Source organism: Pristiophorus japonicus, chromosome 9 (assembly GCF_044704955.1).
Source record: "Pristiophorus japonicus isolate sPriJap1 chromosome 9, sPriJap1.hap1, whole genome shotgun sequence".
Classification (NCBI taxonomy): domain Eukaryota; kingdom Metazoa; phylum Chordata; class Chondrichthyes; family Pristiophoridae; genus Pristiophorus; species Pristiophorus japonicus.
Genome location: NC_091985.1, coordinates 28,572,461 through 28,587,236, shown reverse-complemented (window position 1 = coordinate 28,587,236; position 14,776 = coordinate 28,572,461). Strand labels below are relative to the sequence as shown.

Genomic DNA, 14,776 nt, shown 5'->3' with positions numbered 1-14,776 from the left:
CACCTGTACTTTCCCTCTCGCGAAGTCAGTTGCTCGTATTGTGCAACACTTGCTGCTCTCCAGAACTTAGCACAAATAGCTATTCTCCTTATTGGCGTCTACGCCCTTGTACTATTCAACAACGAGCACTTGCGTAGCGCTTTTGACAAAACAAAATGACCCAGAGTGCTTCACAGACAAAAATAATCCCCGAGTCACGGAGAGCAAAGCATTGGAGAAAGTAAATGAAGGCAAAAATCAGAAAGGTACAATTTGGAGGCAGCTTTTGAAGGAAGATGATGAGGCTAGGGACAGCTTTCCAGAGCGTGGGACAGAGATTGACTGGGACTGGGACAGGTTTCCCCGTGGTTGAGAGTAGAGCAAAGTAAGAGAGATGCCAAGGAGGACAAAGTCAAAGAGCAGAGTGCAAATTGCAGGAACATATGCAGAAATAGGGAGGTGCAAGGCCGTGGATGGACTAGAGAAGTACAAGGACTTTGAAATTGATGGATTGGGAGATAGTCAATAAAGATGAGAGAGCAGGACAGGATGCGGGTGGCAGAGATTTGAATGATTTTTAATTTATTACGGGCAAAATTTGTGGGACTAACTGGATAGCTCGTTCAAAGAGCCAGCACAGGAGCAATGGGGTGAATGGTCTCTTCCTGTGCTGTATCAATCCATTGGCAGGATAGGCACACCAACATTATTATAACAGTGTCGACACTTCAAAAATACTTCATTGGCTGTAAAGTGCTTTGGATCTTCCTGAGGTCGTGAAAGGCACTATAAAAATGCAAGTCTTTCTTTCTATCCTACATGATGTATAGAACAATGTGCCCAGAATTAATTGGCCCCTAAATATGCGGTGCAGCAGACTGATGCTTACTTGGGATTCTGACATGGTTTCCCTACCTCCTTCAGAGCAATAAGAAAATTTAATTTATACACAAATTGAAAAATACATAAAGCACAGGCAAGATGCCAGAATACTTGGTCAATAAAAAGAGAATTATTTCAGAAGCGGTTTCAAGTAAGATTTAAAAAAATATATATAAATGCATTTTAATAAGCAACAGGACTTTTGGATGGAACTATCTTTCATAGACCTTCACAACATGGCACTGTAGATAAATAATGCAAATTCCAAGTTGGGATGGAGTTTGGACCTCCAATCAGAATAATGACATGAGCACATCAAGGGATTGCTTCATGCTTCAGGCAGTTCTTTGAACTCACACAGTGAGGTGGGCTGTTAGCATTCAGTTCTTGCTGCCTTACTTCAAATTTTTGCTTTTAACAGTTCAGCAACTGGAAACAATGAATGAATTTAGCCCATGGTCTTTTAATCCACATATCAGCATTTTAAAATCTATTTAAAAAAAATATATATATGGGACAGTAATTAAACCACCTCTGATCGAGACAAGATGACGATAACAGATAAAATGCTCTTCAATAGGCCAATAATGGAGCCTTCTCCCTTATCTGCTGTCCTCCACATTAAATTTTGGTATGGAAAAACAATCTCCATCTTAAGTCTAGCTATTTTGAAATATTTGGAATAAAAATGAAAATTATCCATTTTGGTCAGCATGACAACTCTCTCTTTTTGTCACAATAATCTTAAAATCTGATCAGAGAGTGTTAAGAGCAAATCCAGAAATAATTTCTTCATACAAAGAGTTTTGAGAATGTGGAAATCACAGCATCAAAAAGCCAGATGCAGAATCAATTCAGGTATCTCAAAGGATAACACTATTTCAGAAAGGAGGGGAGAGAGAAAACTGAACTATAGACCAATTAGTCTGACATCAGTAGTAGGGAAAATACTAGAATTTATTAAGAATGTGGTAACAAGGCACTAAGAGAATAATGAGATTGGGCAGAGTCAACACTGATTTTATGAAAGGGAGATCATGTTTGACAAATCTGGTGAGTTTTTTTTTTGAGGTTGTAACTAGCAGAATAGATAAGGGGGAAACCAGTGGTTGTGGTATATTTAGATTTTCAGAAGGCATTCGATAAGGTGCCACACAAGAGGTTATTAAACAAAATTAGCGTTCATGGGATTGGGAGTAATATACTCGCATGGATTGAGGATTGGTTAACGGACAGAAAATAGAGTAGGAATAAACGGGTAAGATTCGCGTTGGCAAGCTGTAACTAGTGGGGTACCGCAAGGGTTGGTGTTTGGGCCCCAGCTAGTCACAATCCATATCAATAATTTGGATGAGGTGACCAAATGTAATATATCCAAGTTTGCTGATGATACAAAGCTAGGTGGGAATATAAGTTGTGAGGAAGCAGCAAAGAGGCTTCAAGGGGATTATAGACAGGCTAAGTGAGTGAGCAAGAACATGGCAAATGGAATATAATGTGGAGAAAAGTGGTTCAGAAGATTGAGAGGTGATCGCATTGAAATATACAAAATTCTTACAGGGCTTGACAGGGTAGATGCAGGAAAGATGTTTCCCTTGGCTGGGATGAGTAGAACCAGGGGTTATAGGCTCAGAGTATGGGGTCAGCCATTTAGGACTGAGATGAGGAGAAATTTCTTCACTCACTCAGAGGTGGTGAATCTTTGAAATTCTCTATCCTAGAAGGCGATGAAGGCTCAGTTGTTGAGTATATTCAAGAGAGAGATAAATAGATTTTTTGGATATTAAGGGAATCAAGGGATATGGGGATAGTGCAGGAAAGTGGAGTTGAGGTAGAAGATCAGCCATGGTCTTAGTGAATGGCGGAGAAGGCTCGAGGGGTAGAATGGCCTACTCCTGCTCCTATTTCTTATGTTCTTGTCAAGAGAGATAAATACTTACTCGGAAAATAAAGGGTTTTAAGGGATATGGGGAAAAAGGGCAAGGAACTGGGACTATAAGGATAAACACCTGCCACAGCGAACAAAATGGTAAAGCACATTTGACGAGCTGAATGCACTACATGAGTAGATGCCCTGCAGCTTAAGACGACAGAAAATTAGAAGGAAAAAAGATAAAGAAAATAACTACTTTCAAACTGTCAGCTTCCTGAAGGAATATGTGAAGCCTCACCTTATTAAATCAATAGCTACTGCAAACATGAAATCAAAGTCACAAAGGACTCCTGCTGGCAATTTTGCACTGAAAGTAACTAAACTGGTGCTTTCTTGTTACAAGCAATATCAATATACTCTGGTTCCCAGAGTGGCCGGAAATCCACTGTACTAACCTTTTCCCTTCTTTTTATTTTTCTCAGCTTCTTCGAAAAGACCCGGTAGATGAACGACCACTCCATTACCTACAGAACATGAACAGTTAGCTAATAAAAGAAAAAAAAACGGCACTTTACAAGTTAACCACTCAGAATGCAGACAAATGAAAACGAAAGAAAAGTAAACGAGCTTGGTGTAAATAATGCTGCTGAATGGGAAACCCATGTTCAACTCCCAGTCTCCAATGGCAATGATGGCCAAGTTATTTGCACACAGGAAGGAAGCGCAGCAGCCACAATTTCTTGCAAATAAATCACGAGCCAGTTTTCTCGATTTGGCTTTAGAAGTAGCCAGCCACACAAAAATAAAAGAACAGTACAATTACATTTGGCTTACTTTCTTTTGCAAGACTTTGATTCTATTTGCCCATTGATTCTATTTACCAGCACAGACACAATGGGCCAAATGGCCTCCTTCTGTGATTCTATGATTAATGGTGCTACAGGTACAACTTCTGAAATCCAGAGTTCTAAAAACCATAATGTTCCGAAAACTGTACATTGTGCAGATCGCAGGAGTCGTCCAAAATTCGCAAATATATTCCGAAAAATACATTTTTTTTTTTTTAACGGCGCAAATACATACCTGCAATCGGTTGGAGTATTTCGGAATGCTCCTTGACCCCGACCCACATGTGACCAGAGCCCATCCGATCTAACCCACGTGTGATCCGAGCCAACCCACGTGCGAGTTGAGCTGACAGTAGACTCAAGATGTCTTTGAGTGAACTCTGGCATTTATAGGTTTCCTGGTTTTGATCAAACTACATGGAGTTGGAAAATTTGCATTTTGTTCCATTAATTAATGGTATTAAACAAACATAGGTACATTATAGGCCAACCTAGATAACCCACGTGACCCGAGCTGACCCCACTTGACCCATGTACTCCCCTCGATCTGGCCCCACCCAACCTGACTCAATTGTTGTGCTGTTTTTCCCGATTTAAAGGTCTGACAAGGTACAGGGTATTGTGAATGTGTTGTTTGCCATTGATTGCAAACATGTTAAAAAGGTCAACAGATACCCCAATGGGTAAAACTGGTAGTGCAAAGAGGAAGCATAATTCACTGTCAATTGCTAAGAAAGTGGAGTTACTCCAGAGATGCTTCAGTGAGAAGATTGAGTGAGGAGTATGGTGTTGGCATCTTCATCATTTATGATATTTAAAAAAAAACAGACTATGAAGTTTCATGCAGAGTGATCTGCAGAAAGTGAATGAGAGAAAAACTATGCATAAGCCTAAAAGTGATGAGTTGGATCGAGTAATGAAGGAGTGGCAGCGACAGAGAAGTGAAAAAGTTCCTTTGTCTGGCCCAATGATGGTGCAACAAGCCAAGATATTCCATGCCGAACTGGAGATTGAAACTCCATACAAGCACTCTTCAGATTGGCTAGCCAAATTTAAAAGGCATAATTTCATCAGGCAATTGAAAGTATGTGGTGAAAAAGCTTCAGCAGATCATGAGGCAGCTGAAAATGTATATAGATGAGTTTGTTAACTAATTCCTGATGAAAACCTCTCAGCTGAGCAAATCTATAATGCCGATGAGACAGCACTGTTTTGGCGCTATGTACCGAGAAAGACATTAGCAGAAGAATCGCAGCCAGCAGGTGGAAAAGACGCCAAAGATAGAGTGACCGTGTTTGCTTGTGCAAATGCAGCTGGGACACAAATGTAAGTGACCATAACATGGTGGAATTCTACATTAGGATGGAGAAGGAAACAGTGAATTCAGAGATCATGGTCCAGAACTTAAAGAAGGGTAACTTTGAAGGTATGAGGCGTGAATTGGCTAGGATAGATTGGCAAATGATACTTAAGGGGTTGACAGTGGATGGGCAATGGCAGACAGTTAGAGACCGCATGGATGAACTACAACAATTGTACATCCCTGTCTGGCATAAAAATAAAAAAAAGGGAAGGTGGCTCAACCGTGGCTATCAAGGAAAATCAGGGATAATATTAAAGCCAAGGAAGTGGCATACAAATTGGCCAGAAATAGCAGCGAACCCGGGGACTGGGAGAAATTTAGAACTCAGCAGGAGGACAAAGAGTTTGATTAGGGCAGGGAAAATGGAGTACGAGAGGAAGCTTGCAGGGAACATTAAAATGGACTGCAAAAGCTTCTAAACATATGTAAAGAGAAAAAGGTTAGTAAAGACAAACGTAGGTCCCCTGCAGTCAGAATCAGGGGAAGTCATAACTGGGAACAAAGAAATGGCAATTGAACAAGTATTCACTAAGGAGGACACAGACAACCTTCCGGATATAAAAGGGGTCAGAGGGTCTAGTAAGAAGGAAGAACTGAGGGAAATCCTTATTAGTCGGGAAATTAATGGGATTGAAGGCCGATAAATCCACAGGGCCTGATGGTCTGCATCCCAGAGTACTTGAGGTGGCCTTGGAAATAGCAGATGCATTGATAGTCATTTTCCAACATTCCATAGACTCTGGATCAGTTCCTATGGAGTGGAGGGTAGCCAATGTAACTCCACTTTTTAAAAAGAGAGAGAAAACAGGGAATTATAGACCAGTCAGCCTGACATCGGTAGTGGGTAAAATGATGGAATCAATTATTTAGGATGTCATAGCAACGCATTTGGAAAGTGGTGACATGATAGGTTCCAGTCAGCATGGATTTGTGAAAGGGAAATCATGCTTGACAAATCTTCTGGAATTTTTTGAGGAGGTTTCCAGTAGAGTGGACAAGGGAGAACCAGTTGATGGTGTATTGGGACTTTAAGGCGGCTTTCGACAAGGTCCCACACAAGAGATTAATGTGCAAAATTAAAGCACATGGGATTGGGGGTAGTGTGCTGACATGGACTGAGAACTGGTTGTCAGACAGGAAGCAAAGAGTAGGAGTAAATGGATTCTTTTCAGAATGGCAGGCAGTGACTAGTGGGGTACCACAAGGTTCTGTGCTGGGGCCCCAGCTGTTTACACTGTACATTAATGATTTAGACGAGGGGATTAAATGTAGTATCTCCAAATTTGCGGATGACACTAAGTTGGGTGGCAGTGTGAGATGCGAGGAGGATGCCATGAGGCTGCAGAGCGACTTGGATAGGTTAGGTGAGTGGGCAAATGCATGGCAGATGAAGTATAATGTGGATAAATGTGAGGTTATCCACTTTGGTGGTAAAAACAGAGAGACGGACTATTATCTGAATGGTGACAGATTAGGAAAAGGGGAGGTGCAACGAGACCTGGGTGTCATGGTACATCAGTCATTGAAGGTTGTCATGCAGGTACAGCAGGCGGTTAAGAAAGCAAATGGCATGTTGGCCTTCATAGCGAGGGGATTTGAGCACAGGGGCAGGGAGGTGTTGCTACAGTTGTACAGGGCCTTGGTGAGGCCACACCTGGAGTATTGTGTACAGTTTTGGTCGAACTTGAAGAAGGACATTCTTGCTATTGAGTGAGTGCAGCAAAGGTTCACCAGACTGATTCCCGGGATGGCGGGACTGACATATCAAGAAAGACTGGATCAACGGGGCTTGTATTCACTGGAGTTCAGAAGAATGAGAGGGCATCTCATAGAAACGTTTAAAATTCTGACGGGTTTAGACAGGTTAGATGCAGGAAGAATGTTCCCAATGTCGGGGAAGTCCAGAACCAGAGGTCACAGTCTAAGGATAAGGGGTAAGCCATTTAGGACCGAGATGAGGAGAAACTTCTTCACCCAGAGAGTGGTGAACCTGTAGAATTCTCTACCACAGAAAGTTGTTGAGGCCAATTCACTAAATATATTCAAAAAGGAGTTAGATGTAGTCCTTACTACTAGGGGGATCAAGGGGTCTGGCAAGAAAGCAGGAATGGGGTACTGAAGTTGCATGTTCAGCCATGAACTCATTGAATGGCGGTGCAGGCTCGAAGGGCCGAATGGCCTACTCCTGCACCTATTTTCTATGTTTCTATGTCATCGGGAAAAGCCAGCGTCCAAGAGGTTTCCAGGACGCGAGTATTGCCAGTGCATTATGCTGAGAAAGCATGGGTAACCAGGGTAATCTGATGAACTAGTTGGAGAAGCATTTTGTTCCGCAGGCACGTGCTCATTGCACGGCAGCTGGCCTTGAAGAAAACTGCAAAATATTCTTGCTGCTTGACAATTGTTCAGCACATCCTGATGCCGAGCTTCTAGTAAAGGATAATGTCCATGGAATCTATTTATCCCCAACGTCACATCACTGGTACAGCCAATGGACAAAGGAATTTTGAGATCGATGAAGTGTCTCTACAAAAACGAATGTATGAGGCGTTTGCCTCGTGCTGTGAACAGAGGCTTGGCAATAACAGCATTCTCAAAATATTTCTCTGTGAAGGACACCATATGGGCAGCTGTGGATGCGTGGAGTGAGGTAACTAGAGACACCTTGGTCAATGCTTGGCATAAACTCTGGCCAGCAACAATGCTTAATGAAGATGACGATGCCGATGGGGACTTTGAAGGCTTTCATGTGTCCAGGGAGAAGGAAATGATTGCTGAACTTTTAGAAGACGCAAAAGGGTTGACTTGCAAAGCTGCGCTAGAATTGATTGAAGACGATGTCACAGAAGTCATGGACATAGACAATGATGCTTCTGTTGTGCATGCAGTGACAGAAGAAATTATGGGCATGGTTTTGCATCCAGAGGAAAAGGATGAAAAGCAGCGAGGATGACTATGCTGATGTTGACAATCAAGTCGAAAAAGTGCCCACTGACAAAGCAATCAATCTTTGTCAAGAATTAATTAACACCCTAGAGCAACAAAACTGCATAAGTGAAGAGGAAATAATGCAGGTGTATAAAATTCAGGAAAAATATGAGTCAAAGAAAAGCCCAAATTACTTAAACAATTAAAATTAGTCAATATGTTTCAAAGGGTATTGCAGTAGAATGCCCAAGACCCACAGCCTGCAAAACTACACCAGCAATTTCCACATTTAATAATCCTATTGCTGGCCCATCTTCAGCCCCAGATATCATAGCCAAGCCTTCTACCTCAAGCACAACCTCCAGCAATTGTAACTGTACCTATTGCGGTGCAACTTACTGAGGAAGTGGATCACAGAAAGGAAGATTATTCTTTATACATGACAGGGTACCTGTATTATATTTCATACATGTACTGTTTAACAAATAAAAACCTTTATTTATTATATTTCATGGTTTGAGTACATTCCTTTTCCTATTTTAAGTACATTTTAAGCTGTACATACCGTTTCAAAAATAAATCCAGAAAAATACACGGCCTGGCTTCGAGGTTGCTGGATTTGGGCCGTCGGATGTTCTTCTTCGAAATCTGGAAATACCTGAAACTCGGCCCAGGGCATTCCGGATTCGGGACTTCAGATTTCTTCTCCGAAATCCGGAAATACCAGAAAACTAGAATGGTCTCGGACCCGAGATTTCCAGATTTCGGAGGTTGTACCGGTTCTTAAAAAAAATCTTTACATTACTGTACAATAAAGTGCCCAGGGCTCAAAGTTGAATTCTCAAGCCACAGCCAGTGCCTTAAACTGGAAATGTTTCTCCGCTACGGAGCTATTACTCATTTAACCTGTATTTCTAGTGCCAGCTTTTAAATATTTCATAAATACATTAAATATAAAGACACAGGGCAGTAAGGAACTATACAAAAAGTACTTTCCCACCAGCCGTTATTTTGCTATGCAGCCTTTGCTCCAAATGTAATAAGGCAATCTAAGAACATGCAGTCATGAACAAGTAGGACTTCGATAAGAATTCCAAACTCAAAAACCGTGGGTGCCATTAACCAAAAGCATAACTGAGATATAGATGGTCGTGATTTACCAAATAATACCATAATCTCCGTCAAGATTTTACTGCAGTTACAAACTAGATATTTATCTCCAACATGCATCGTCTCGGCCTGCGGAAGCTATATAAACAGTTGTTCTTTGCAATGAAATGTAGAATGAAGTTCTTTAGGAAAGGTTACACACCTGCAGATCACTAAATCCAAATAATTAACTCCACCATCAGCTTAATGAAACAGTCAACATATCCACTTATTGCAATATATTAATCAGATTTATAGCTTTAATACATAAAATATACAGCACAGAAACAGGCCATTTGCCCCAACCAGTCCATGCCAGCGTTTATCCTCCACTCGAGCCTCCTTCCATTTTTCCTCGACTAGTATCAGCAGAATCCTCTATTCCTTTCTCCCCCATATGCTTATCTAGCTGCTCCTTAAATGCATCTATACTATTCGCCTCAACGACTCCAGTGTTAGCAAGATCCACATTCTCACCACTGAGAAAATAAGTTTCATCTGAATTCCCCATTTGATATCTTATATTCTACAAGTGGAAACTCTCCCTCTCTCTCTCTGGTTACTCTATCAAAACCGTTTATAATTTTAAAGACTTCTATTAGGTTACCCCTCAGCCTTCTCTTTTCAAGAGAAACGAAACCTAGTCGTTCATCCCTTCCCTATAGGTATAAGCTTGCATTTCTGGAATCATCCTTGTATATCTTTTTTTGCACCCTCTCCATCGAGTCGGGATAAATGGGTCCTTTTCGGGTTGGAAATCGGTGGTTATGTGGTGTGCCACAGGGATCAATGCTGGGACAACCGTTTACAATATACATAGATGACCTGGAAGAGGGGACAGAGTGTAGTGTAACAAAATTTGCAGATGACACAAAGATTAGTGGGAAAGTGGGTTGTGTAGAGGACACAGAGAGGCTGCAGAGAGATTTAGATAAGTTAAGCAAATGGGCTAAGGTTTGGCAGATGGAATACAATTGTCGGAAAGTGTGAGGTCATCCACCTTGGGAAAAAAAAAACAGAAAAAGGGAATATTATTTGAATGGGGAGAAATTACAACATGCTGCAGTGCAGAGGGACCTGGGGGTCCTTGTGCATGAATCCCAAAAAGTTAGTTTGCAGGTGCAGCAGATAATGAGGAAGGCGAATGGAATGTTGGCCTTCATTGCGAGGGATGGAGTACAAAAGCAGGGAGGTCCCTCTGCAACTGCATAGGGTATTGGTGAGGCCGCACCTGGAGTACTGCGTGCAGTTTTGGTCATCTTACTTAAGGAAGGATATACTGGCTTTGGAGGGGGTACAGAGACGATTCACTAGGCTGATTCCGGAGATGAGGGGGTTACCTTATGATGATAGATTGAGTAGACTGGGTCTTTACTCTTTGGAGTTCAGAAGGATGAGGGGTGATCTTATAGAAACATTTAAAATAATGAAAGGGATAGACAAGATAGAGGCGGAGAGGTTGTTTCCACTGGTCGAGGAGACTAGAACTAGGGGGCACAGCCTCAAAATACGGGGGAGCCAATTTAAAACCGAGGTGAGAAGGAATTTCTTCTCCCAGAGGGTTGTGAATCTGTGGAATTCTCTGCCCAAGGAAGCAGTTGAGGCTAGCTCATTGAATGTATTCAAGTCACAGATAGATGGATTTTTAACCAATAAGGGAATTAAGGGTTACGGGGAGCGGGCGGGTAAGTGGAGCTGAGTCCACGGCCAGATCAGCCATGATCTTGTTGAATGGCGGAGCAGGCTCGAGGGGCTAGATGGCCTACTCCTGTTCCTAATTTTTATGTTCTCATGTCCATCCTTTTTATAATATGGCAACATCTTATAATGTGTTTATGATTATAAATATTTATTCACAATGACATTTATAATACACAGACCATTAATACAAAGGTCCATGTTGCCACTTGGACTTCAGTAAAATGCAATGTTGGGCAGTACTGCATCCACTGGAATTGTAAAAAAAAATCCTGCAATATAATTATATGTGCTTTATCCTTCCAAAACTATGCAGAGCATAGGGGAAGTACTGTTGGCTACATGTTTGCCATTGGTAGCGGTACTGATGGGAGCAATTTAAATGATAAAATAAGGAGCATCTTAAGTACATCAGCTCAGGTGCCATTCTTTCGACCGTGCATAGCTGCCAAGATATTTAGCCCTGTGGCAACATACTAGTTTGTCTGGTGAACCTTAAAAAATGCTGGACAAAGGATTTGCTATGATTACCAAAGAGCTATTTATTAGAGTTACAAAGCATGATGTACTGAATAGCAAGTTCTACAGTTTTAAAAGAACAGCATAAGTGCAATTTTCTTGCTGCCGGCCAGCTGCAGTTAGAAATTAAATTGCCTGACCTCATTAGAATCACACAGCACAGAAGGAGGCCATTCACCCATCGTGCCTGTGCCGACTTTTTGAAAGAACTATTCAATTAGACTTGTGTTGTTCCGGTGAGCGAGTGAAGGCCCACGCATTTTTTGTAGGTCTTACAAACTGCTGCCAGATTAGCTGGCTCCACTTCTGCCCAGTGTCCAATGGAGAACACCGCCAGCTGGAAATCTACAAATGGTATAGGCCTGTATAGCCCCACTCTCCCAAAACCAGCACCACAACCTCCAAGTGCCCTTGTGTTTCACCTTGTCCACCTGCCTCAATTTTGCATAAGACTCTGTACAAACGTTCGCTTTAAGCTCCGTGGCTATCTGGAGGTCCCGCACAGCCTGGGAACGGCTTTTCAAATCGGGGATTTCACGCATGCACGAATTTTGAATGGGCACATCCACAAAAAAAAACTAGGGGGAAACATTGCTCTCCACCACCTATTTCTATGCTAATTCAGGGAGTTAATTCTCCAATTATAAATATAGACTCCTGACATTCCCTCACACTATACTATTATAAAAATGCAGTGTCAGCAGAACAATTTTTGGTGTGGAATGGAAAATGAAACAGAAATCCCCATCTCAGCTATTCTTAATTTCCTGAACACAAGTTCAATTTAAAAAGAACACTTAGTTGTACTTTCTCTGCATACTACAGGAAGGGAGTAAGAGAAACAGAGGCTAGTGTGACTCAACGCTGTTCCTGGTAGATAACTAAAGAGCTGCAGAGAAACTAATTAAGGTTGGGGGGAGGGGGCAGTGGTTGGGGAAGTTTCAACTCGTCAAAAGACCAGTGTCTGCAAATTGCTAAGCAGAACATGTAAGCGATAGAATCAAGTACAATCCGGTTAGCAGGTCACAAGAACAATTTTATTTCTACATCTGCTCCTCCAGGGTTGCCTTCAAACTGTTTTGGACACCATAAACCAAACCAGAAACGGGTTAGATACAGAATTCAGGTTTAGTGCTGTAGACTCACACACTGCAGGTAAAATGAAATGTGAAAACTTACCAATGAAGGCAATGACATTGGGGTTGATGATTCCACTGGGTAAAAGGTGAAAGTCATATTCAACAGAATCCACTACCACAGTGTGGCCAGCATTGTTTCCTCCCTGTGTGTGACAAAAAGAGAGATTGAATGAAACAAGTACATTTGTCTGCTCTACCCACCTAGTATTTCCAGCGACTCGCTCGCACGTTCTTCAGCACCTTGGGTGGACTGGGTGTGTGTGTGCGCTTGTGGGTGAGGGGGCACAGTTTGAAGACTTGACATGTCTTGCTTCTTCCGCATATCGCAAAGTTCACTGCACGCAATATTGTTGCCTAACAAACTTGTGAAATTACAAAACTTAGTTAATTGAGGTAGGGGAGTTCTACTGTCGGGCAACCGTAGGATTCAAACTCCCAAAATCGCTGGTTGAAGCTTCCCCAGTTGGTGTGTGGAATGTGTAGCCAAGCTATTCGGAACAGCAACGTCCGGTCTGTGTTCAGTTAGCTAATAAGAACATAAGAATTAGGAACAGGAGTAGGCCATCTAGCCCCTCGAGCCTGCTCCGCCATTCAACAAGATCATGGCTGATCTGGTCGTGGACTCAGCTCCACTTACCCGCCCGCTCCCCATAACCCTTAATTCCCTTATTGGTTAAAAATCTATCTGTGACTTGAATACATTCAATGAGCTAGCCTCAACTGCTTCCTTGGGCAGAGAATTCCACAGATTCACAACCCTCTGGGAGAAGAAATTCCTTCTCAACTCGGTTTTAAATTGGCTCCCCCGTATTTTGAGGCTGTGCCCCCTAGTTCTAGTCGTCCCGACCAGTGGAAACAACCTCTCTGCCTCTATCTTGTCTATCCCTTTCATTATTTTAAATGTTTCTATAAGATCACCCCTCATCCTTCTGAACTCCAACGAGTAAAGACCCAGTCTACTCTATCATAAGGTAACCCCCTCGTCGCCAGAATCAGCCTAGTGAATCGTCTCTGTACCCCTTCCAAAGCCAGTATATCCTTCCTTAAGTAAGGCGACCAAAACTGCACGCAGTACTCCAGTTGCAGCCTCACCAATACCCTATACAGTTGCAGAAGGACCTCCCTGCTTTTGTACTCCATCCCTCTCACAATGAAGGCCAACATTCCATTCGCCTTCCTGATTACCTGCAAACTAACTTTTTATGATTCATGCACAAGGACCCCCAGGTCCCTCTGCACCACAGCATGTTGTAATTTCTCCCCATTCAAATAGTATTCCCTTTTTTTGTTTCCCCCCCCCCCCCCGCAAGGTGGATGACCTCACACTTTACGACATTGTATTCCATCTGCCAAACCTTCGCCCATTCGCTTAACCTATCTAAATCTCTTTGCAGCCTCTCTGTGTCCTCTACACAACCCGCTTTCCCATTAATCTTTGTGTCATCTGCAAATTTTGTTACACTACACACTGTCCCCTCTTCCAGGTCATTTATGTATATTGTAAACAGTTGTGGTCCCAGCACTAATCCCTGTGGCACACCATTAACCACCGATTTCCAACCCGAAAAGGACCCATTTATCCCGACTCTCTGCTTTCTGTTAGCCAGCCAATTCTCGATCCATGCTAATACATTTCCACTGACACCGCATACCTTTATCTTCTGCAGTAACCTTTTGTGTGGCACCTTATCGAATGCCTTTTGAAAATCAAAATACACCACATCCATCGGTATACCTCTATCCACCATGCTCGTTGTATCCTCAAAGAATTCCAGTAAATTAGTTAAACATGACTTCCCCTTCATGAATCCATGCTGCATCTGCTTGATTGCACTATTTCTATCTAGATGTCCTGCTATTTCTTCCTTAATGATAGTTTCAAGCATTTTCCCCACTACAGTTGTTAAACTAACCGGCCTATAGTTACCTGCCTTTTGTCTGCCCCCTTTTTTTAAAAACAGAGGCGTTACATTAGCTGCTTTCCAATCCGCTGGTACCTCCCCAGAGTCCAGAGAATTTTGGTAGATTATAACGAATGCATCTGATATAACTTCCGCCATCTCTTTTAATACCCTGGGATGCATTTCATCAGGACCAGGGGACTTGTCTACCTTGAGTCCCATTAGCCTGTCCAGCACTACCCTCCTAGTGATAGTGATTGTCTCCAGGTCCTCCCTTCCCACATTCCTGTGACCAGCAATTTCTGGCATGGTTTTGGTGTCTTCCACTGTGAAGACCAAAGCAAAATAATTGTTTAAGGTCTCAGCCATTTCCACATTTCCCATTATTAAATCCCCCTTCTCATCTTCTAAGGGACCAACATTTACTTTAGTCAGTCTTTTCTGTTTTATATATCTGTAAAAGCTTTTACTATCCGTTTTTAATGTTTTGTGCAAGT

At 42.2% G+C, this 14,776-nt stretch overlaps 1 protein-coding gene across 1 annotated transcript in view; it reads right to left on the bottom strand.

Moving 5' to 3' along the window:
* The window catches only part of adss2 (adenylosuccinate synthase 2), a 111,214-nt gene that overhangs the window by 35,037 nt on the left and 61,401 nt on the right, over positions 1–14,776 (bottom strand). Inside the window, exons 2-3 of the mRNA XM_070889215.1 lie at positions 12,419–12,521; positions 3,190–3,258 (exon numbers count right to left, since the gene is read on the bottom strand). Coding sequence (XP_070745316.1) covers positions 3,190–3,258; positions 12,419–12,521 — 172 coding nt within the window. The remainder of the gene's footprint in view (positions 1–3,189; positions 3,259–12,418; positions 12,522–14,776) is intronic.